General features: G+C 40.1%; 1 protein-coding gene across 4 annotated transcripts in view; it reads left to right on the top strand.

Annotated features, from left to right (window-relative positions):
- Window positions 1-19,463, top strand: part of LOC121706720 (immunoglobulin-like and fibronectin type III domain-containing protein 1) — a 35,944-nt gene extending 16,481 nt beyond the window's left edge. For 2 of the 4 annotated variants that reach the window (XM_042088688.1, XM_042088689.1), the window contains 13 exons: window positions 153-227; window positions 4,245-4,334; window positions 6,659-6,783; window positions 6,951-7,092; window positions 7,313-7,606; window positions 7,719-8,018; window positions 8,331-8,510; window positions 14,330-14,458; window positions 14,624-14,703; window positions 17,787-17,979; window positions 18,072-18,365; window positions 18,779-19,099; window positions 19,359-19,463. In XM_042088688.1, coding sequence (XP_041944622.1) covers window positions 153-227; window positions 4,245-4,334; window positions 6,659-6,783; window positions 6,951-7,092; window positions 7,313-7,606; window positions 7,719-8,018; window positions 8,331-8,510; window positions 14,330-14,458; window positions 14,624-14,703; window positions 17,787-17,979; window positions 18,072-18,365; window positions 18,779-19,099; window positions 19,359-19,363 — 2,228 coding nt within the window. In that variant the 3' untranslated portion in view covers window positions 19,364-19,463. The remainder of the gene's footprint in view (window positions 1-152; window positions 228-4,244; window positions 4,335-6,658; window positions 6,784-6,950; window positions 7,093-7,312; window positions 7,607-7,718; window positions 8,019-8,330; window positions 8,511-14,329; window positions 14,459-14,623; window positions 14,704-17,786; window positions 17,980-18,071; window positions 18,366-18,778; window positions 19,100-19,358) is intronic. The other 2 variants (XM_042088690.1, XM_042088691.1) reach the window with 2 other exon arrangements.
- The last annotated feature ends 5,966 nt before the right edge of the window (window positions 19,464-25,429 follow it).

The raw sequence follows: 25,429 nt of genomic DNA on the forward strand, positions 1-25,429 counted from the left end.
CAATCAGGAGACTAGAATTGCTATAATTGTTGTTAGCCGTATTAGTCCTAATTCAGTGAAACACTATGATTTGTGTGATCTTTAATTGCAAACTTATTGAAGCAATCATGTAAGCAGCTGTCAACGTGTCTATGTATGACAATTACTAATAGGACATTCAAAGAGCGTCAAAGACGGCTCAGCAGTCGGTTTAGGGTCTGAATCACAACTTGGGGCTCCAGCTATGGGTAAGATGATTGAGACTGTGTTTATGGCTTCATGAGTGCCATTACTCAATCATGAAAGCCATTTGAAAAATAATGGCTTTTCTTGCTGTGGACAGTGTTTCATGACTACATCTCTTCATGACTATGAAGAATAAGAGTAACCATAGCAACAGTATTAGCCATGGTAGCACTATGCTACTTAATACGTTTGCACAGTTTTTCTAGTGTTCATTTCACAAAAAAAGTGATACATACATGTACATTATTTCTCACACACACACACACTTATTACCTGAGGAATGGACACTAAAATAATGTGTTGGTTTTTTTTGTATTGTTGAGCTATGCCTTTTGCAGTTTGTTGTTGCTTGTTGTTGCCTTGAATTGTTTTGTCTTTTGTCACTTTGTGCTTGCTTTTAGTTTCTCTTCATGTATTTGCATTTGAAAACATTTGTTCAGAAAACACATCAGGGCCCGGTTTCCCGAAACCTTAGTTATATCTTAAGCTCTACCTTAAAGCAGCACCATGCATGTTTTTACCTAAATATAACAGCTTTGAAGTCATTTTGATGGTAAACGTAATAGGGAGAATCGCGCCCCTAGCATTAAGGGCAGTTCCCCGTAGGCTGCAATTTGGCTGTCAGCGCTCCGGTGAAATAATGAATCGTGACAAATTATCTGGTCAGTAGATATGGTGATAATAGATATAATAGTAGATTTAGGGCCCTATCATGACAGTCAAAAGCACATAGTCACTCGTCAAAAGCTTATTCAAATTTAGTAGGATGTGTCCAGTCCACATTGGGAGGGTTTTCGTTATCAAACGTCGAACGCATGGCGCAACAAGGTGTTCCTAGGTCAGGGGTGGGCAAACTGCGGCCTGCCGAGCATTTTCATCCGGCCCGCCGAGCATTTTATTTGGTTATCAGGCTGGTTTGCCTGGCACACGCTAGGAGCGGTTCACAGCCGAAGAGACCGACATTCTCTTCAGGGTTGTAAAAGACAGAGAAGTGGCATTGTATGGGGATGGGAGAAATCCACCCAAATTAGCTTCGGGCGTGGGAGGAAATTGCAACAATTGTTTCATTGAGGAATTTTCCTCTTTGACAAAATGTAAATAAAGAAACAAAAAGTTTTGGGCTCATTCTCATTGAATCACAAGGTTATGAATGCATGGTGATATTTTTGCAATGTAGTCTAACTATTACATAGATTACTTTGCTTACCTCACTATAGACGATGCAGCTCTTCTGTCAGATAAGCTCTCCTCTCCCGTGCTGCTGCTGGGAAATTTGGGTTAAATGGCATCGGCACATGCAGTTCAACATCACGTCTCTAATAAATTTCTCATTTATGTCATCAACACATCCATGATTCATGGAAATGTTGAGTAAAACACAACATGCCACAAAGAATGCTGCGACTTTTTGCGGACTGTACTGTAAAGTGCCTCCTGACCTATCCAAACATCTGAAGCGTATCTTCAATATGCCGAACGTTTGTTCAATTACACTGCGTGTTTTCGATTAAATATCATTGCCAGGAGATGGCAGACATCTGTCACAGCCTGACAGGTAGGTCTGTCTGGGCCGGCAGACACTCTCCCTCCCACGTCTACTACTCTGCCCCAAGACGCAGTCTACTCCATCTCACTCTGCAATAGGAAAATTATGAGCAAGCGCAACTTAAAGGTGCTATAAGCGATTTTAACATGGTTTCTAAGCTAAAATATTTTTTGTCACATACAGCTAACATCACCTCACCACCCGCTAGCTTTCTGTGCCCCAAATAAACTGTAAATAACCGCGGTCTCCGTGGACAGCCTAGGTTCCAAAAACGGCATAAAACAACTTGGGCAAACCTTGCCCATAAAAACATAACAAACTGTTTCAGCAAATCACTGACGAGATGCACGTTTGGGAGAGTTTCAATTGCACGGAAGGGAGGGGGAGGGAGTAGCGAGCTAGTTCTCCATTTTGTTTGAATGTCAACAGAAGTGACGTTACCCTGCATCGCTTATAGCACATTTAACCGTGTTGTGCACACGCTACATCATGGCCAAGCATACGCCCTTAAAATAGCGTCTGAATAACACGCCACTGACTATAGACTAGGTTTTTCCTGGTCTGTAGCGGAATTATTTTCTGACACTGCAAAATAGCACCAGGGAACGTTTGCGCCGGAACACGGCTCTTCTTTTCGCTGAACCGCCCCCCGGGAGCGCAAGTTCATTCCCGAATTTACCAACGTGCGTCTGTGGAGGGAAAAGCCCGCTGTGCGTTGGATGCAAAATAGGAATGATACATGTGATACATACAAAGTCAATTGTGCTTGAGTGCATAAAGTGGCAGTGCATCAGTTAAACAACATCAAGTATTTCTTAACAGCATCAGTATGGGCATCCGTGGCCTACTTGTTAGGGAATCGGACTTGTGACTGAAGAGTGGCCGGTTTGATCCTTGACTGGTAGGAAAAATGTGGGTGGGGTGAGTGACTGAACAGTGCTCTCCCACATCCACATCCACAGATGAGGTTCCCCTTAAACAAGGCACCTAACCCCCAACTGCTCCCCGGGTGCCAGGATTAAGACGTGCACTTAATGCCAAGGAAGACGTACATGTGTGTTGCATTAGTCAACATTTTCTTCTTCATTTAATAAAAAGGAATAATGTAATAAAACAGCAGAATAAATACATTTGCTTTATTTTATTTAATATCTATAAAATGTGAATCTACCGTCTACCGCACATATTGCCTACAAACATCCCACTTGGCAACTTGTTGAATTGTACATGTACAATTTGATTATTAAATACAAGTTGAAGACGGAATTCATTCATTTTGTAGGCTACAGTTTGCTGGTTAGCCTACACATACATACAACCTGATAAGCTATGTGTAGCGTTTCTAGATGGGACAATGCTTCGCATTAAAACAAGCTACGTTCAAATTTATGTTGGCATGGAATGTTTTATTTGTCAAAGAATAACCGAATGACCAAACTCACTAGCCTACTACACACGCCTGTTAGAGACTGACTGAAACTAAGTAACTTAAACAATAGAACTGGGAAGGAGGGAATAATAACTTACTGTTAAATTGCATAAAACACATAGCCTACAAAAGTGGATGGATTGCCTTTTTCATGAACATCGCCTAAAATAGCCTTATCATCACATAACCCTAATGGACTAATTATTTGTTCTATGTTTGAGTTTGATTGAGTCTGTTCAAAAAATGTTTACTATCCACTGTTCATATGTTTATACTTTAGGAATGGAGAGGGGTTTGTATTGTGTTAAAAACGTTCTCAATGTATAAATAGAGTTTTTTGCAACTTCAATTAATGTTGAAGTTGTTACAAACAAGGTATTAGTAAGGGTAAGGTACCGAAAAAAGTACCGTTGAATACTGACACCAAATCTCAGGCACCGGTACCGATATTGGTTCAAATGTGATCGGTACCCAACCCTAATGAGGATGGGTATGGCATGATAATGACTTGGGTCAGGTTTCCTAATAACGTTACTAATAACAAACATGTTACGAAGGCCTTAAGTTAGCCATAATAACTTTCGCTTTTGAGACAGACACAACATTACACTCAGACATAAGCTCAGATGGTGCACTCCGCTCCTGATGCACATGAAATTACCGAAATTTAGCACCGTTCGATTTTGACGTGAACCAATACTCGGTAATACTGACCAAATTCGGTACCGGTAAAGGTACAGTGTTCGGTACCCAACCCTAATCCTCATAAAAAATTGTACACATTCTATTGCCTGTCTGACATGTCTCTTGTCTTGAAATAGGGTGCCAGCACTGAATTTAAGTAATAGCTTTCAACCCATTAAGTAGTTCACAAGAAGTGCATAATTTTAGGCAATATTTTGATGAAAACTTTGCTGTTGAACCCAATGCTAAAGAACATCTAGCTCAACAGCCACAATTAGACATATCAGAGCAAATCTCTAAAAAGCATTAAATTTGAAAATAACAAGCCACAATGGCATTGTCAATTTGATGACATTAAAGGGGGTAAGGGAGATGGATCAGACGCTGATGGGGCTCAGCTGGGCTCAGGCACTGATGGATCTGGGTCCCAAATCAAAGGTGCTCCTTCTGGTAAGAGACCACAAAGGCAACCTGTGCACGGGTGCAACTACAACTACTAGTGAATTATACAACCATCTGGTGGTGTTCTTAACAATTATTATTAACTTATATAAGTAATACAATAAGTATGTAATGATCAAAAACTACTCATTAGGTAACATTTTACTAATATCTGCTGTATGTCACTGAATAATAGAAGTTTAAAAGCAACTAACGACAAATCCTACAATTAATTAAATTACAGTGTTCAGACAGTGTTGCCACACTTCAACCACTCCATCAGTCAGTCTGTTTGTTTTAGGCTATTCTCATGGTTAGTGGTCACCTTATTCAGTAGACTTTTAGTACTAAAATGCTTTGTGAATTACTCTATGTCAAAAAAGAAGGAGTAGGAGTTCTAGGATCAGTATAATTAGTATAATGGACATTTTTGTTTTTACAATATCAATGACATTATCAAAACATTGTTGCACCCCTAACTAAATGATATCCCTTGGTTAATTCTCAGTTAACTGTAGAGTGTTTAGTTTGGTGACCATTGACCATTGTACAGTAGCATTTGTAAATTATACTACATATATTGTGTCTCACCTAGGGCTACACTGTCATGGACATCCCTGTAACAAATACATTATTTTACATATTAATCAACTCAGCCAAATAAAATCGTAATAATAATGATGATAATAACAACAACAACAACAACAACAACAATAATAATAATAATAATAATAATAATAATAATAATAATAATAATAATAATAATAATAATAACTCCAGACATACACAACCAGTCAAAAGTTTGGACTCACCTACTCATTTATAGGTCTTTCATTGTGATTTGTTTTACATTGTAGAACAAAACTGAAACTTTTTTTGAAACATGTTACTGGCATCAAATTCAAAATGAACAAATATTCTCCATGAAATAGTCAACATATTTTCAACATTTGATATGTTGTCTACAGTATGTCCTTTTTGCTGCTAAATATGGGTTTACGAGATTTGTATATTATCACATACTGTTTTTATTTGCATTTTACACAATGTCCCAACTTTTTATGATTTGGGGTTGTACATGTTGAACACTTGTTGTTTCCTTTTCATCATGTTAATCGTCATGTTTTTTGTTGTGTCCAAACTAGTGACTAAAAGGGCAACTTTTAATCCACTCTTTAAAGGACAAGAGTGGATTGAGTATTTTACACTTAAAGCCCTGTTTTCAGATAGTTTATGATTAAATAGAACGTTTAAGATTGAAATTTGGACACATGCTGCTGTCCTGAGAATTTTCGGTTTCTGTGGTAGCGCCCCCCCTCCTCCAGAACTTGGATAGCGTAGTAGCCATAGGTAGTAGCCTACGATACCGCGACTGCATAAGACTACAGAAAGAATACAAACAACCCCATATCCGTTTCCGGCAGCGGAGTAATACCCGTACCTCACAGCACATCCAATACAAGTCAATGGAGTTGGACAAAAACTACAATAAAACCTGTTGGAAAGAATCTTTTGCAGCGATTTTTGTGTGAGCATATCAGTGAACACCCCTGACCACTCGGTGAGTTTCACATCTTTGTAAACGAAAGTTTAATGCGTTTTAGGAAGGATTGTTCCAGTGCACCTATGCAGCGTTCTGGAGGAGGGGGGGGCGTTACCACAGAAACCGAAAATTCTCAGGACAGCAGCATGTGTCCAAATTAAACGTTCTATTTAATCATAAACTATCTGAAAACAGGGCTTTAAGTGTAAAATACCGAACTTGTCCTTTAAGTCCAATCTTTCTTCACTAATGTCACTGGTGTGTGGTGTATGTTAGGTAACATACAAATCACATTTGACATTTATCTATGGTGCTTTTTGAATGAGCTTCCTCAATGTGCTTGTGTGCTACCAATTAACTCTAATTGTATGTCTTTTTTGGTAGACTAACAAAAAATATTTGCTAAATATGTTATTTGCTACATATTACTGCTGCCACTATTTTTTCTTGCAATCTATGTATGTATCGCCAAGGATATAACTTCATAAGTTCTATAACTATCTGCATTGTTGTAGGCTGTAATATAATCACTGACAAGAAGCCACATTTTGTCAGTGAAAAGATATGTACCAAGCAAACTCTGTACATTGCACATAGTAATCATAAGGGTTTCCAAAAATCATTTCACTCATGCCAACTTTACAGCTAATTACATTTGTTATGCTTTTAAACATTACAGTATTTTCCAGGTACAATTAATACAACATAATGGTTAATTAATTTATGTGAGGCTGACATATATCCACTGCAGAACAAAAAAATGTAACCTATTTACTTTTGAACTACCTAGATGAAAAAGTAAGCCTCACTCAGGGGTTGTCAGATGCATATGCAATCCGTGGCAAACCAGTGGAAATGGCTTTGACTCTTAGCAGTGACAAACCTGAAGGAACCTGGTATAAAGATGGGGAGAAGGTGAGCTCTAACTAAGTGAAGACTAAATGTATTTTCTGTGTTAAATGCAACTGCCAAATACACATACCCTTACTTTACTCTAAGCAATAACCAAAAAAAGTGCACATTACTGCAAAAAGCATATTTCATGCCTGTAATATTAAAGGCAGTGTTCATATTCTTTTTAGCTGTCCAGTGAAGCTGGAAAGGAACTTAAAAAGGATGGTGCCATTCATAAACTGATGATCCAAAGTGCTAAGGATGATCATTCAGGACAATACGCATTTGAAACTGCAGGCATTAAAACAGAAGCATCTTTGACAGTTGGAGGTAAGGATACATATTTCCAGAACATAACTATCTTTTATCACTGCAGAGGAAAAAATCAAACAATAGCCTAATCTGTGGCAGTGATATAACAATGCCAACTTGACCACCTGACTTCATCTACAGATGATACTGATTTAAGCTTCATAGCAGCTACCTTCACCCTCCATGATACTCCATGATACCCTCTATTAATTTCATACCTTTCATTTTGGATTCACAGATGTGCCTGAATTTGACCCCGATGACCTACATAAGTTCTCAAAGCCAGTGATTGTGAAGGTGGGCCAGAATGGCTCATTCAAGATGCCATTCGAACCTCAAGAGAACCTTGAAATCAAATGGTTCAAAGATGGTGTTGAACTGAATGATGGAGGGGGAGTCAAGATCCAGAGAGAGCTCAATCACAGCCGTCTTCTAATGAAAGACTGTATTCGCAGTGACGCTGGAGAAATCAAGATTAAACTCAAAAACCCATTTGGTGAAATTGAGGCCACTTCAAGACTCATTGTGCTAGGTGAGAAGCATAATAAGTGGATTTCAGGAAAAAATAAAGCAACTTTTTTCTATGGTGTTTTCCATCATATAAGTATCACATCAGAATTGTATTTGTCATTTACATCCAAAAGACAAGCCAGGGCCACCAGAAGGTCCAGTGGAGGTTGTTGAAAGCACATCCACTGTTATTGAGTTGCAGTGGAAACCCCCAAAAGACGACGGTGGCTCAGCAGTGACAAACTACATCATAGAGCGACAGCAAGTGGGTCAGCCCATGTGGAAAAAACTCGGAGATGTTACAGCAGACCGATTGACGTTCAGAGACCGTAACGTCATACATGGAAAGAACTACATTTACCGCATTTATGCCGAGAATCCCGAGGGAATCGGGGAACCGCTGGTGACAGAGAGCACCATGGCAGGAACCCTGGGTATGCATGAGCTAATCAAATTAATAAACTGAAAACTCATTCAGAAGTTTTAGAGTCTATTAATTCAAGGCACATTACAGGTATGTATTGGTTTACATGTACTGTAAAGTGATGTTACAACTATAATCTAGGAGATTCTATAATCTATGGATGGCACACTTGCTTAACAATGCTAAAGGTCAGATGGTTAATTATATGCTATATTATTAGAATTGTTATGCTTTGGATGAGTACCAAAGAACTGATGAAAGCATGTGAAATATCTGGTCTGGTATTACACTCTCAATCACTACTCTCTTCATTTTTTTACAGTGTTCCCGGGTCCACCATGCGCACCAAAGGTGGAAAGTGCTTTCAAAAACTGCATCAATTTGAAGTGGGAACCTCCACTCCAGGACAACGGCACACAAATCCTTGGATACCAATTGGAAAAACGCAAGAAAGACACACAACAGTGGATTGCTCTGAACCCAGTGAATGAGCCTATTGAAGGTATCCATGAACAAGAACCCAGATAGTTCAGAATTCAGTTATTTACACATTCATTGACTTCTGATTTCAATATTTAAGGTTGTGAAAATCCAATATAGCACAGCATCCATCAGATGAGTTCTGATTAACGTGGGTCATGTTAATTTTTCTGGTAGCCTACACAAAGGCTCTCATTTATAGATAATAAATTATGTGATAAGAGTCAAGATGAAAGATACACTCCCCTCCCTTTTCTCTAAGAATGCTTGAGTACTGCCTGTAAACATCTTCCTATTATGTCCTTTTAACACAGAGTTAGACACTCACCGGCCACTTTATTAGGTAGCCCTACACCTTGCAAGTACCGGGTTTGACCTCCTTTTGCCTTCAGAACTACCTTAATTCTTTGTGGCATAGATTCATCAAGGTGCTGCAAACATTTGCCCATGCAAAATGTAGCCTCAGGTTATTAGCTGACAGTTTTAGTTCGGTTTGAATTTCAGCAGATCCTCTGGACCATGTTTACATGCCCAAATGCATTGTTTTGTTGCAATGTGATAGACTAATGAGCAGTTGAACAGCTACTGTATACCTAATAAAGTGGCCATGAACAATTTTGGACTACAGTGGGCAGTGCTTCGACTTGGCCAGCTTCACTCGCGGTCCGCGCGTGGGATCACGCGGTATCACGCGACTTTAATTTGTATTTTTCCAGTGAGACGCTGCAACAACCCAAACAACCGGTAGATGGCTCAAGTGAGCAGGGTGTCTCGTAAAAAGAAATGGAGCCTGGAAAACCCTACACAGACTTCACTACAGACTTAAGCAGACTGGTTTAGAAATAATTGAATAGCCAGAAATATGCCTGCCCTGCCCTAATAAAGAAATATTTGGTTAACTGCGAGTGAATCCCGTTTGCAGCCGTAGAAAAAACGCAGGACAAATTAAACATTCTGGTTTTCTCCGAGTGCAACGATGATAGACAGACATAATTTGGACAAAATATAGAGCATATTAACCTCCGTTGCTCAGCCAAATGCCTTCCTGTTACATCCTGTTATCACGGAGTTACAGGCGATAAACGATTTTTGATGGTCACAAGTTTACTTCATTAGTGGTTTATTTTTTTGATTATTAAAGAGTGTTTTTCATTTAAAGGTTTGACTTTGTGCTTATTCAGTAGAGCATTTAGTGCTCTTCCCAATCCCAGACGTTCACATTGCATGTTTGTAATGTGTGCATTGCATGTAAAACTGCATGTAAAATTGCATGTAAAACATGCATGTCACATTGCATGTTTGTAATGGATGCAACCGCGAGATAGGCTACGCGTTTGACGGCAATGAGTTGTTAACAGACATGAAACCAAGACATATAGCCCAGCAGCAATCTAGGGACTGTTCGTTATTTATTGAAAGGGCCAACAGAGGAATTTTGAGTGCTTCAGTCAAAAGTTGCATGACCCTCCCTTGCCTGCTAGAAATTGTTCAATGACCCTCCGACAGAATTGTTAAAAAAGACATGACCCTCCCCTGCCAATTGTCGCTGTCTTCCGCCCGCGCTGCTTTGCGCCACAGCCACACACTGTGATAATAACGTTCTTAAATGAATCTTTCCCGTGAGCTTGCATGCTACCAGTCCTTCCTTTTCAAATGTGTTGCACCTGTTTGCACAATTTCACAAATAATCATATGTGATTAATAATATGACAAATAATCCCTGTGCATGGGGACCGAAACAATGCATGCCAACTTTTTCCGTGTTTCTCACGTATTTTAACTTCCCCCCGCTGTCTTGCCGTTTTAATGTTTTCCCGTAGAATATCCCATATTTTAATACTCTCATAACAGCCCTGCCATCGGGCCTGTCTGTGTTGCCCTGTTGCTACCCCTTGCCCTTCCAACGAAACAGATGTCTTCAAATCATCGTTTTCCTTGTTTGAAGGCGAACTTAGAGTGATGTTAACCTATTTAAGTTTAACGGCGTGATTGTCGTGAGAGCACGATTCATTGGCGCTTTCATGTTCGGCCTTATGTCTACGTGCACACCTGAGGCTACTCAGCTACTAGAGAAAGAATTTCCCCTGTTTGTATGTTCACTCCAAGTTGGCATACCATAACTTACCAACTCTGCACTGTAGACCCTAACTGGCTATTTATATTTTTCTGTGAAATAAGCAAATGTATTTGTTCAACTTTATGAAGCAGACTTACGCACCAGGCTACTTGGAACATAACACATTTGACAAAGGACAGATGTATGTTATAGTGACAAAATATTAACTTTCAGTGTTTTACGATGTCATGGGGAATTTTTCTTCTGCATGCATTTATTCTAGGCTACTGTCAGTGACTGCCGTGAGAGAAGCGGGTTCTGTGTTTCGTTCATGTCAGTGACTGACGCGAGAGAAGCGGGGTCTGTGTTGTGTTGCGTTAATTTATTTTCAATTGGGCATGCCGTGCCGTGTCGTCCACAGCTCAGTTCTGACAAAGCCGAAATTACTCCTTTTAAAACAATGAGTGCGCTCGTTATGTATGGTTATATTGCTTGACGGGGGGATCTCAAGCAGCTTTCAGCCATAAGGCTACTTTGAGAACATTTCCTAATTCACCCGACACTATTCAAAATGTTGAAAACTATTTCGGCAAAGCCTATAAGCAGTTTAATTAAATGTAATGTTAGTTGTAAACAAACGGGCTACTTGGTGAGGGTTGGCCTCGTAGATGCGCTCGTGCTTTAGTTGGCAAGAAAAATCTTCACGATATAGCCGATTCACGTTGACTGGGGGGCAGGGGGGGCCATCAGACATTTGTGCCCAGTTAATCCGGCCCTGCCCCCAACAAATCACACCTTCCCACCAGCTGTGACAGCTTAAAAGAAGTCCAGAGGACTCCTAACTCACAGACCTATTCACAAACCGGTTTTGTGGCATTTTGCCTGTTTTGATATCCTACGCGGCTACAGGAGCTTCCAAATCGTGAGGAAGCAATTTTGCATTGTAGACATAACTAACATGCAATAACGCCACCAACAACAACCAAAACTAGGCTACTCATTGTCAACATGTAAATTAAATGTAACATTATTGTGAATCAAATTAAAATGTTCTCTTTTGCAAAAGTAGGCATAGGCATAGTAACAGATTAATTTAATAATGTTACAAAGATACTACATCAATCCATATGTTTCATTAGGCTACTAGGCTATTTGTTTTGCCTTACTCTTGATTCATTTAGGCTATAGGCCTTTTTATTTAGTTATTCATCATCTTCCGTCGTTGTGTAGCGCACGCATTCTCAGACCTGTCACCTGTGGCTGCCACTCATCGTAAGGGAGGTGTTTGGAATCATTCCCGCGTTACAATCATCAGCCAATCAAGATGGTCACTTCAGTCAAGCTCGTGCATGAGTAATAACGTCATCCATAGCAACGAAGACTCACTCACTCTTAGACTGTTAGTCAAAGATTCTAGAGCGCTCAGAGGCGTCATTTTCCCTTACTAAGAGTAGGTCTGAAAGGCTTTGTGAATATCTTAATAAGAGAAACTCCTATAGCTAAAATCTTTTATTGCTATTTAGGAGTAGCCTAAACTTTTTCTTTCATTCCCAACTTTGATCAAGGAGGCATTGACTGATGATAGTGGATATAACGTGTTATCCCGAGGCCTTTGCAAGTCAGCATCTTCGATTGTAGTCTACCCTATTAAAAATACTAGATGTACCGCATAGTGGTACAAAATATGACCGCCGCTCAGTCCTGTACATCCGTTCCGCGAAAATAAATCACACTTCAATTTGTCTCCATATTTTACTCCATCCCCACTCTTGAAACTTTTGTGTATGCTTGTTTGGCATGCCTGAGTGTGTGTGTGCGGCTGCACAGAAAGTAGCCTACTGGTGCTGAAAAGGTGAATAGATTGTAGAATAGCCAAAGAAGATGTAGCATTGTTATTAAACCTTTAAAATCTCTAAACAATCACAAGTAGGGCAGTTCATCACAGTTCATCCATTGCAACTGGATTGATGAAAGGTCACTTACACTGTAGGCTACATTGTATTTGGGAAAAGCAAAAGGTATCAGCATAATGTTATTTATTTATTTATTTATTTATTTATTTATTTATTTATTTATTATGTATTTATAAACAAAAACATCTCTGTCAGTTCCATGCCGTTTTCAACAGCTATCAAAAACAAAGGTCATTTTTGGATGGATGGATTTTTTGTGAATGTTTCTTCTTCTACATAAGATTTTAGTCATCTTTAGTTCATGTAGGCTAATACTTTATTGTCAATGCACAAATTAAGTAACAGTAGTCTGAAACGTTATTGTTAATGCACAAATTAAGTAACAGTAGTCTGAAACGAAATGCTGTTTTACATCTAACCAGTGGTGCAAATAACTGACATGTCCAAATGGGCCTTGATGAAATGCGTCGCTAGACTGTTCGTAGGCTACACATTTTAACGGGCCAAAGTTGAAGAGCTCGGTCTTAACGCAAGTTTACAACCGGCAAGTCGCCTAAAAGAGGAAAAAAATAAATATTTGGGTCGGTTCTAAATTGACAGGGTCGGGCGTTTTACGGCAAACGAAAATATTTTGAAGAATGGCCTGGCAGTGTTTTTTTGCGCGTCTGCAGAAGTCAGCCAAATATGAATGTAATTCTGCGGCATAAAGCAGATGTATTCGGCAAGTCTCCTGCTTTTTCAGAAGGGGCAGCAGGCAAAGCGATGTACAGTGGCAGAGCGACGCACAGTGGCTGAAAGTGGTACTAAAGCTTCACGCCTCCTAATGCACGACTGAAGTGGTCATTTGAAAGAGATGCCCACTGTATGTAATTTTGGACAATTTTGAACACTATACATTTTTGCTATACTGGCACATGTGGAGGGACGAATGAAACACCTGTTTCTATTCTATTGTCCTGACTGATATATCAACCCCAGATAGTGGAAACCCCGTTATAATCACCCACTTTGGATATTGGAGCTTACCAACTGTGCATCTTCAGTTTTAACTTGACATGAAGTCATAATCCTATAGACTACTTCATTCGAATCTGTCCATTTCTTTCCAACTTGACCGAAGTCATCCATACACAGACGTCTACATTTGCACTATTGTCGAGCAGCATAGTTTATATTATCATGTCTCTTGATTCATTTGTAATGGATGCTGGTATTGTTATGCCAGTCTCTCTACTATATTCAAAACTGCAGGTGTCTACAGCTTTCTTAGCATAGATAAATTGATATTATGAGAAGCCGATGCCATTGAAACTTCCTTTCTCAATAGTGAGTTTAATTAAAGTTAAATTATGAATCTATACACTGCAAGCACGTCTTGACTCTTTATAAACAAACCTTAAAGCAAAAGTTACATTTTGTTAAGTCAATTCTTTGTTGGTCTATGTAATGACACACCATTTTTACTGTAGGCCTTCACTATTCAGTCACCATGCTTACGTTTCGTTTACGTTTCATGCTTACGTTGTGTTCTTTCTGGATTTAAATGCCATTCAGAAGGTCAATGATAAAGTCCACGTTCCAAGTTTTCATTTCAACTTAAATTAACGAGGTGGTGGATCAGTCTGGTTCTATTTGAAATAAACCATGCCTCTTTCATAAGGCCGCCTTGATTTTGAACTTGCGCACTGTGGGTGTGACAGAAGCGGGAATGGGAGAATTCCCCCCATAGTCTTTATCTATAATAAAATTACTTGGCTGGTCCAAAACATTGAAATGTGGCAAGCTCAAAAAATAAGAAAGCAGAAAACCTTTTCACAGCACTGTAAATCAATAAAAGATCACCCTTCCACTTATCGTAATATTCTCTTACAGGCCTGAAATATGCTGTCAAAGATGTATCGGAGGGATCAGAATATGAATTCAGAGTTGCAGCCATCAATGTGTCAGGGGCTGGAGATCCAAGTCCTCCCTCTCAAGTGGTGGCCGCAAGAAACCCCAAGAGTATGTAATACACTACAGTAATTTGATGCTTTGCATTTGTGCATGGCAACTGATTGAGCAAAAGTATGTCTTGTTTACAGTTGTTTATTTTCTGAATATGTAAAAAATGGATCTAAAAGCTATGTCGCTGTACATACATTTAACATTTTTTATTATTTATTTCAGTGAGACCACAATTTCATAGCCCAGAAGATTTCATGGTTATTAGAGCAGGAAATTCCCTGAGAATCAAGATGACTTATGAGGTAATGATGTTGGATTTAAAAACTCGGTAACACTTTACTTGACGCAGGGCTGGACTGGGACTAAAAAATGGCCCGGGCATTTTTGGCCATGGCGGCCCACCATGATTATTTATACGATATGCTGAGGCACACGACATACCAGAGGATATATGCGCACATTTATCATCCATTTCGGGAAAGCAATGTTTCACTAATATTACATGATAATAATAACTGTAAGCTGTAACACCTGCAAACTATAACTTTATGGCAAGCTAAAATAACACTGTAAGTTGGACACAGAGTTTACTCATAGCATTATTTGAAAACAAAGGCTATTAAAACATACTAACACACACACACACACTAGGGTAACCACCTCCAAACCAGCAAGGACATTTCTGTGATTTTGACACATTTTGCTGCGTCCACTTGTAGTCTTTTTAGCCTTTTGTCTCGCAGCTTCTGTGCGCCCCCCTTGCGCTTTTGTGGTTTAGGCCTACTATCCATTTTCACAATTTCACAGACGGAAACTCACTTCTCTCCGCGGTCAGACAGCTCAAATGGCAAAATTTGATAACCCTGGGAGGGGAGGGCTGAGAGATGTCATTGGACTAGCCCAATGTCCGTCAAGAAAATTAACCAATGGGCCGCGTTTCGTGTCTCAAATACCGTCGCGGTGGATATTTGTTTAATTATTATTAAATAATAACAGCCCGGCCCAAAAATGTGCGTCGGCCCACCGGGCATTGCCCGGTATGCCCGATGGCCAGTTCATGCCTGACTTGACGGGTGAGTTCATAACACATTCATAGCAACTGTCATAAACTGCACATAAAGCATTCATAACTGTTTCATGAGACATGACTCAACATTCATACCAAACCTTTTATGAATGTGGAAGACATAACAACGACAACTTGTCAAAATAAAAGTCCAACAATCGCAAAGCAGCATTGCCGTTTTTGTCTCCAGCCTTCGTAAATATTTCATGAAGTCTACATCGATTGTCACTTTACTATACGAGTTGTGAAGTATTCGTAATCACTGAGTTTAACACTGGGAGGTAAACTAGCCTACATTCAGCTGACCCATATTTGTGTAACCTGAAAAGGTTGGACATTCCCAGTAACAAAAGATGAGAAATCATCTGCAAAGGTTACATCGTAAAACAAATACATTTTTATGAAACAAAAATTATTTGCTTGACTATGTTCTGTCTTTTTGGCACTGAAGTAGCCCATTGACTCAGATGTGACGTGATCAGGTAAGAGATTTGGAACAAAAATGGCAATGCTGCTTTGCGATTGTTGGACTTTTATTTTGACAAGTTGTCGCCGTTCTGTCTTCCACATTCATGAAAGGTTTGGTATGAATGTTGAGTCATGTCTCATGAAACAATCATGAATGCTTTATGTGCAGTTTATGACAGCTGCTATGAATGTGTTATGAACTCACCTTCAAGTAAAGTGTTACCATTTACTCTTACAAAATTAAATTTACATATAGCAGACGCTTTTTCCAAAGTGACATACATATATATCAAATATATTACAAGGGCATTGTTACATTGTCCCTGGAGCAACTCAGGGTTAAGTGCCTTGCTCAAGTGCACAACAGTGGAAGCCGGGAATTGAACCCACAACTTTCCTGGCTACTACGTGCTAGCCCAGCTACTTAAAACCATTATGCTACCACCACCCTGAAACATATCTTTCACCCTTAGAACGGGCATAATAATCACAAGAAATAGCTGAAAAGAAACATAACCATCCATTGCTCTCAACTTGTTAGCAGCCAGAGGTCATAGCATGTCAGTGCATTAAGACACTGGACCACTTCTTGAAAAACTTCTTTCAGCTTCTTGAAAAACTTACTTAGTAAGGTAACAGCTTAGTAACATTGATGACACCTGTGGTGATGCTTTTCTGATCAGCAGCTCAAAATCTACACCGTGCACCCACTGAGCCCGGGACTAAGGGACTGAGCAAAACTGCCTAGTGTGTGGGCAATAAGTCACGTATAAAAATAAAGAGAACTCACATTTAACAAAATTTGCATGGACACTTAAATCATGAAGGAAAATCTCACAAAACAGATCATTTCTTCTTCTTCTTCTTTTCTTCTACTTCTACTTCAAAAAAGGTGTCTGAAATTCATACAACACACCCAAATGTGAAGCCAAACAGATTGCATTGTAATATAAGTATAAGTATACTCTTTTGATCCCGTGAGGGAAATTTGGTCTCTGCATTTATCCTAATCCGTGAATTAGAGAAAGACACTCAGCACACAGTGAACACACAGTGAGGTGAAGCACACACACAGCGGCGCTCGGGGAGCAGTGAGTGGTTAGGTGCCTCTGTTTACAGGCCCGGAGTGCTAACCAGTGGGCCACGGCTGCCTGTGAATATACTAGTATACTTACAATATAATGGTAAAATGTAGAAATAGGCTATATTTACAAGTTGGTACTTGATACAGCAATTTGGTGATCAGCAATCCATACACCACCAAGGTAGCCTAGAAATCTAGACGCGCCCATAGCGGCAGCAAATTACATTTGCTGCCAGGGCTAGTCTAGCAACTCTCCGTTGGCTTGTGAGCTCCACAAATCGAAACTTAATCAGGCCAATGAAATCGTGTATAGAGTCGTTAGGTGGGCTTAACATAATGATTGATGGCAGAGTTGCAACGGTTTGGCTTGAATTCCCTGCTACTTGAAAACAAATACGATGGATGTTGCTGCTGGTGAACAGTGTGACACGAGTTAAGCTTTTATTAAGTTGGCAAACGTTTGAACTAGCCAACTAGCTCCTCTGGTGGGAAACGCATGGGACTCATAGCGCTGCCGCTGTCCTATTGCGTGCAGAGGGAATTTGAAAGACAACTGATTATCCCGCCCCTCGGACTGAGCACTGCGAACGGTGAGTGCCCAGACCCTACATTTTAATGTGGGTCTGGCTCGTCAGGCTACCACCAAGGTGTTCAGGAAGCAAAATCATTGTGGTCCAGTGAATTTGTCAAGCAAATAATTTATTCTTATTTTCACTATTTTCTGAGCCAGTAGTATACACACAGTGCCCCTTTCCTTCCATTTACAGGCTGAGCCTCAGCCTGATATCACCTGGTTAAAAGACGAAGAACCCATATCTCCATGGATTAACATCTTGAATGTTGAGGGGTCATCAACACTGGTGATTCCTTCATCACAACGCTCAGATTCTGGAATCTACACCATTATTGCAAAGAACTCCAGTGGCTCTGCCAACTTTGATATTGAGGTCAGAGTTACAGGTAAGCATGTTGAAAAATAATTTACAGGCACAGGACAGAACTAGCAAAGAATCACCCTAATTGTAAAAAAATCTACTTCCCCTGCAACCTAGATGAACCTAAACAACCAGGTCCAGTGGCATTAGAACAACTTGTCCATGGGAAAGTAATTATCACCTGGGAACCCTCTCCTGACCAGGAGGTGGATGACCGCCTGCACTACATGGTGGCTGAACACGAGTCCAACACCCGTATTTGGCGCACCATTGCTGATCGCCTCTTCTGCAACACTTTCACTGCAAACGTTCATTCTGGGAGAGAGTACCATTTCCGCGTCTATGCCAAGAATGACATGGGTCCGTCAGATCCATCTAATTCACCCACATGGGGTGTCAACAGTAATAAAGGTGACTACATACCACACATCTGGGGGAGGGGAAAACTTCTTTTAACCAGATTTCCTTACATTAAAATACTGTCCATATACTGAACTGATGACTTTTACAACATTTTAGACAGCAGTGACACTTGGATAGTCCACCTACAGAGACGTTGTAGATCTGATTCAAATTCAGTATGTAAATTATTGTGGAACAATTACGGAACATTACCTTAACCACAACCATCCCATAAAACCATAAAGGGGATTAGATAACAGTGCATCAATAGGTAGTTTGCTGATAATCTGAGCATCTGTAGATAGTCTAAAAGGGTCTATCCAAGTAAACTTCGACAGCTTTTGACATGGTGATCTTAACTTACAGAAAACATTTAGAGAATAGTCTAACTAGCTTTTTTTCCACTTCTGCTTTCCATTCAGTTGCAGCAACAACAAATGCCCCAGTGTCAGTGTCCTTAGAGAGGCCTCCATCCATCATGGTTCCTCTTAAAGTCCATACTCCACCAAAAGGCTACCAGTGCTTCATGACATGTGCTGTCCGTGGCTTTCCCACACCATATGTCTTCTGGTACCTGAATGACATCTGCATCAATGACAACAAAAACTACTACATCACCAATGCCCATGGCATCTGTTCCATGTACATCCTCAGAGTGAGCGCCACTGACGGTGGAGTGTATAAGGTGGTGGCAATCAACAATTTCGGCACTGCGGAGTGTTCCACTAAAGTCAGCGTCAAAGGTAGGGTCTAACAACATCATCCAACATAAAATTTATTTGAAGGGGTTATGAAAATGGCAGTGTAGGGTAATCTGATATTTAACATTTTTATAATACCACAGAGATGGAAAAATCAGAAATGATAATATAAACATATGATAAAATCATAGCAGTACAATAGTATATGAAGTCCAGGACACAGGAAGAATGTAAAACAAAGAATATGAGAATTTGATGAGAATTTCTGAATAAAATCTAATGGCTTTTTCTTTGATTTTAGATTGAACCACACCACCAGTGCTGCCAAAGTCAAGAATGTGCCCAGGCCTTAATTGCTGAAATCCTCACAAAGGGAAATGACAATAAATAAATTGTGTGTTTGCAATGTTCTGTGGAATGCTCTGTGTTAGTCTTGAATTTAATAAAAATATTTCTGTTCTCTAATTTGCACAGAAAAGTATATATTTAAATTAATAATTAAAGGTCTCATTCACTGAGAAACCGTTTAATACTTGTTACTTCCGAAATACTATAGCTCACTCCAAGTTGCATATGCATGCTGCACGTGAAAATGATCTTCTACCCCCATTGCCCGCATTAACCAATGAAAGAAAATACACGGAAAAACAAGCGAATCAGAAAGAGCCCTTCCCAATGACGGCGAAGGGAAACTGATTATTCATGGCCTCGCCCACCTTGGCTTGTGACCGCCTACAGGAAGACTGGAAGATTTTGCGGCTAGGGGATTGTCTCTCTGCAGCTACAGTGGGCATCGCTTTCAAATGACCACTTCATTCGCGCATTACGCGGCGTGAAGCTGCGAGAAGCTTTAGTACCACTTTCAGCCACTGTGCGTCGCTCTGCCACTGTACATCGCTCTGCCTGCCGTCCCTTACATAATTGTTGCCGAGAGTAATCCCAGCCTACGAATTCAATAACAAAATAAATCATGCATAATTAAACATTACCTCGATTTAGGCTACTTGGGTATGGCTTAAGGCTTGACTACACGAAAATCGAAATCGAAATTTGCTGTCTACATTATTGTCAGTGTTGGGGTTAACGCAACTACGCAAATCAAAACAGTGGTGTGATAATTGAGCCAGTAGAGAAATAACTGTTCAGAATTAATCTGTAGCCTTGGGTAGGCTTCTGCAGAAAACAATGTTGTTGCCGATTTAATACTATCTGGCGACGTTTTTAACAAGCTACGCACGCAATAGAGGCTTAGACAACTATGACCCACGTTTTGGTTTCGTAAATTAATTTGCCCTACTTCTTGACTGCAATGTAGTCAATTGACTGCTTGACATGTCATTTTTATTTTTCTGTACGATAAACAATTACATCTGCTTTATGCCGCAGAATTACATTCATATTTGGCTGACTGCAGACGCGCCACTTCCCTCCCCATATTCCAATATTAAGATAGTATAAAGTGCTTTTTGTATAGGCTACTATCATAAAAAAAAAATAGTTAAAACGAATAGCTATTTGCAATTTGACAAAACACTGGTCCTCATTTTGCGAATGCGAGGACGATATGAGCCTGTTGCATTTAGTTAGATGTCCGAGTCACACATAATGTTTGAAAACCACTGGCTCGTAATCACAATAATTTAACACACGACAGTTGGATAACCTACTTCATCATGTCCCCATGCCTACATTTTTGTGAGTAGCATAGAGATCGTTAAAAACAATAAAGTATGGCTCTCCGTTTGGGACATCGAAAACTTTTTTTAATTTTTAATAGACTACCGTCGAAGATGCTGACTTGCAAAAGCCTCGGGATAACACGTTATCTCCACTATCATCAGTCATGCCCCTTGATCAAAGTGGGGAATGAAATAAAAGTTTGATAACCACTGGCTTAACAAGTTACCTGCAGTCCAGAACACAGAATCTATTGCAATATTCTGATGATTGGCGATGATATCGGCAAATGTTTGTTTTCCAAAGTAAGAATTTCACTTCACCATGCACCTTCGACAATACCTGGCCTACCTGGTATCATTACAAACATTATTCTGTGTCCTAAAACTGGCATATTTTATGGCATTGTGTCATGTAAGTTTGTTGCAAAATCTAGAGAAATGTGTGAGGTGGTCAGCGGGGGACAATTGAGACACACATTGGATTGTGTTATTACTTGAACATTCCACACTATCCACAGCTGTGGTAGGCCTATCAGGGGCAGGAGGATTACTGTCAGCGCAGGCTTTATATAAAATTCTTCAACAGAAGGCCTCGAATGTTGTCTTGTTTGTGGAGCGCTTTGCTTCGCTTCTGTAATTTCGGCTTCATTGAAAATGAGGGCTTCCCTCAATGACCCTCCAAGAATAAATAAAGGTTGAATGAATGAATGAATGAATGCAGGCTTGCCCAAAATAAAGGCATGTGGTTTGCGCAGCCTACAGTAAATAACAGACCCGCCAGAATGTGCGTTATGATGCTTTTTTACGAGCAAGATGTTTTTGGTACCCTACGCACACTGCATGTTCTTAAATAACAATGATCATCAGTAATATTCGACCATTAATTTGGGTAAATGGGCAAGCGTGACCACCTTGATTGGCTGATGATTGTAACGCGGGCATGATTCCAAACACCTCCCTTACGATGATGAGTGACAGGTCTCAGAATGCGTGCGCTACACAAGGACGGAAGATGATGAATAACTGGGGCCGTAGGCTATTCACAAAGGCTTTTATCTTACTACTAGGAGTAGGCTACTCCTAAATCGCACTTAAAGATTTTAGATTGGAGTTTTCTCTTAAAAGTTATTCACAAAGCCTTTCAGACAACTCCTAAACTAGGAGTGAGTCTTCGTGGCTATGGATGACGTCATTACTCATGCACGAGCTTGACTGAAGTGACCACCTTGATTGGCTGACGATTGTAACGCGGGAATTCCAAACACCTCTCTTCCGATGATGACTGACAGGTGACAGGTCGGAGAATGCGTGCGCTACACAAGTAATGTGAAGGACGGAAGATGATTAATAACTGAATAAAAAGGCCTAGCCTAAATGAATAAAGGGTAAGGCAAAACAAATAGCTTAGTAGCCTAATGAAACATAGGCCTATGGATTGATGCAGTAGCCTACCTTTGCAACATTTATTAAATTAATCTGTCACCATATCCCTAGGCTACGTTTGCAAAGAGGAGAACATTTTAATTTGATTCACAATGAAACGTTACATTTCATTTCCATGTTAACAATGAGTAGTTTGTGTTGTTGTTGGTGGCGTTATTGCATCCCTTTTATGAATGCAAAAGTGTTCCCTCGCAATTGGAAGCTCCTGTTGCGCATAGGCTATTTCAAAACATCGCAACGTAAAATGCCACAAAAAAGCTGTTTATGAATAGGTCTTAGTGAGTTAGGAGTCCTCTCGACTTAAGCTGTCCCAGACTTAGGTGCTACTTTTAGGTCTAAAATGCTTCGTGAATTACTTTTTGTGAAAAAATTAGGAGTCCTAAAGTTAGGAGTGACACGCCCATTATTTTTAGGAGTTGCTCCTAAATTCGCCAGTTAGGAGCTACTTTTAGCCTTAAAATTCTTTGTGAATATGGCCCCTGAATAAAAAGGCCTAGCCTAAATGAATCAAGGCAAAACAAATAGCCTAGTAGCCCAATGAAACATACGGATTGATGTAGTATCTTGTAACATTATTAAATTATTCTGTTACTATGCCTACGTTTGCAAAAGAGAACATTTTAATTTGATTGACAATAATGTTACATTTAATTTACATGTTGACAATGATTAGCCTAGTTTTGGTTGTTGTTGGCGGCGTTATTGCATGTTAGTTATGCCTACAATGCAAAATTGTTTCCTCGCGATTGGAAGCTCCTGTAGCTGCATAGGATTTCAAAACCGCAGGTTTGTGACTAGGTCTGTGAGTAAGGAGTCCTCTTGACTTCTTTTAAGCTGTCAGAGGTGGGAAGGTGTGATTTTTTGGGGGAAGGGCCGGATTAACTGGGCACAATTGTCTGATGGCCCCCCTTCCCCCCAGCCAACGTGAATCGGGTGGTTAGTTAATAGGCCTATCGTGAAGATTTTTCCTGCCATCTAAGGCACGAGCGCATCTGTGAGGCCAAGCCTCACCAAGTAGCTCGTTTGTTTACAACTAACATTCCATTTAATTAAACTGCTTTATAGGCTATGCCGAAATAGTTTTCAACATTTTGAATATTAGTGTCAGGTGAATTGAAATGTTCTCAAAGTAGCCTTATGGCTGAAAGCTGCTTGGGACACCCCCCTTCCTGCACTCATTGTTTCAAAAGGAGTAATTTTGGCTTTGTCAGAACTGAAGAGCTGTGGACGGCACGGCACGGTATGCCCAATGAAAATAAATTAACGCAACGCAACACAACACAACACAGACCCCGTTTCTCTCGCGTCAGTCACTGACATGAACGAAACACAGAACCCGCTTCTCTCACGGCAGTCACTGACAGTAACCTAGAATAAATGCATGGGGAAAAACACTTCCCCATGACAAAGACATCTTAAAACACTGAAAGTTAATATTTTGTCACTAGCAACATTCATCTGTCCTTTGTCAAATGTATTATGTTCCAAGTACCCTATGCGTAATTCTGCTTCATAAAGTTGCACAAATACATTTGCTTATTTCACAGAAAAATATAAATAGCCAGTCTACAGTGCAGAGTTGGTAAGTTATGGTAGGCCAACTTGCAGTGAACATACAAAGAGGGGAAATTATTTCTCTTGCAGCTGAGTAGCCTCAGGTGCGCACGTAGACATAAGGCCGAACATGCAAGCGCCAATGAATCGTGCACTCACGGCAATCGCGCCGTTAAACTTAAATAGGTTAACATCACTCTAAGTTCGCCTTCAAGCAAGGAAAACGATGATTTGAAGATATCTGTTTCGTTGGAAGGGCAAGGGGTAGCAACAGGGCAACACAGAGACAGGTCCGATGGCAGGGCTGTTATGAGAGTATTAAAATATAGGATATTCTACGGGAAAACATTAAAACGGCAAGACAGCGGGGAAAGTTAAAATACGTGATAAACATGGAAAAAGTTGGCATGCATTGTTTCGGTCCCCGTGCACAGGGATTATTTGTCATACTATTAATCACATATGATTATTTGTGAAATTGTGCAAACAGGCGCAACACATTTGAAAAGGAAGGACTGGTAGCATGCAAGCTCACGGGAAAGATTGATTTAAGAATGTTATCACAAAGTGGTTGTGGCGCGGGCGGAAGACAATTGGCAGGGGAGGGTCATGTCTTTTTTTTAACAATTCTGTCGGAGGGTCATTGAACAATTTCTAGCAGGCAAGAGAGGGTCATGCAACTTCCAATTGAAGCACTCAAAATTCTTCCGGTGGCCCCTTCAATAAATAACGATCAGTCCCTAGATTGCTGCTGGGCTATATGTCTTGGTTCTGTTAACAACTTATTGTCAAACGCATAGCCTATCTCGCGGTTGCATCCATTACAAACAAACATGCAATGTGAACGTCTGGGATTGGGGAGAGCACTAAATGCTCTTCTGAATAAGCACGAAGTCAAACCTTTAAATGAAAAACACTCTTTAATAATCCAAAAAAATAAACCGCTAATGAAGTAAACTTGTGACCATCAAAAATCGTTTATCGCTCGTAACTCCGTGATACCAGGACGTAACAGGAAGGCATTTGGCTGAGCAACGGAGGTTAATATGCTCCATGTTTTGTCCAAATGATGACTGTCTATCATCGTTGCACTCGGAGAAAACCGGAATGTTTCATTCGTCCTCGTTTCAATCGTCCCGGTTGTACCTACTCAAAACGCAGATAGAACCTTATTATTCTAAGGTAGCGAAATAGCGTTCAGCATGATTCATGCCCAATTAATTCCCCCTGTTAAAGTGTTCGCCTTTGTAGTTTGGTTTCGTGATAGCCTATGATAAACGGCTTATGGCCAAATATGTGAAAACGTTAAAATACAGTAGGCGATAAACCCGGAAAAAGTTGACAGTGATTTTTTCATAATCACTTTGGAGGGTCATAGAAAAATGTATTGCTGGCGAGGGAGGGTCACGTCTTTTTGGACTAATGCTCCCCAAACTCCTCCGGTAGCCCCTTAAATAAATAACGAACAGTCCCTAATGAAGTAAACTTGTGACCATCAAAAATCGTTTATCGCCTGTAGGCCTAACTCCGTGATAACAGGACGTAACAGGAAGGCATATGGCTGAGCAACGGAGGTTAATACTCTATATTTTGTCCAAATGATGTCTGTCTATCATCGTTGCACTCGGAGAAAACCAGAATGTTTAATTTGTCCTGCGTCTCTACGGCTGCAAACGGGATTCACTCGCAGTTAACC

This window comes from Alosa sapidissima, chromosome 4, assembly GCF_018492685.1.
Source record: "Alosa sapidissima isolate fAloSap1 chromosome 4, fAloSap1.pri, whole genome shotgun sequence".
NCBI lineage: Eukaryota > Metazoa > Chordata > Actinopteri > Clupeiformes > Clupeidae > Alosa > Alosa sapidissima.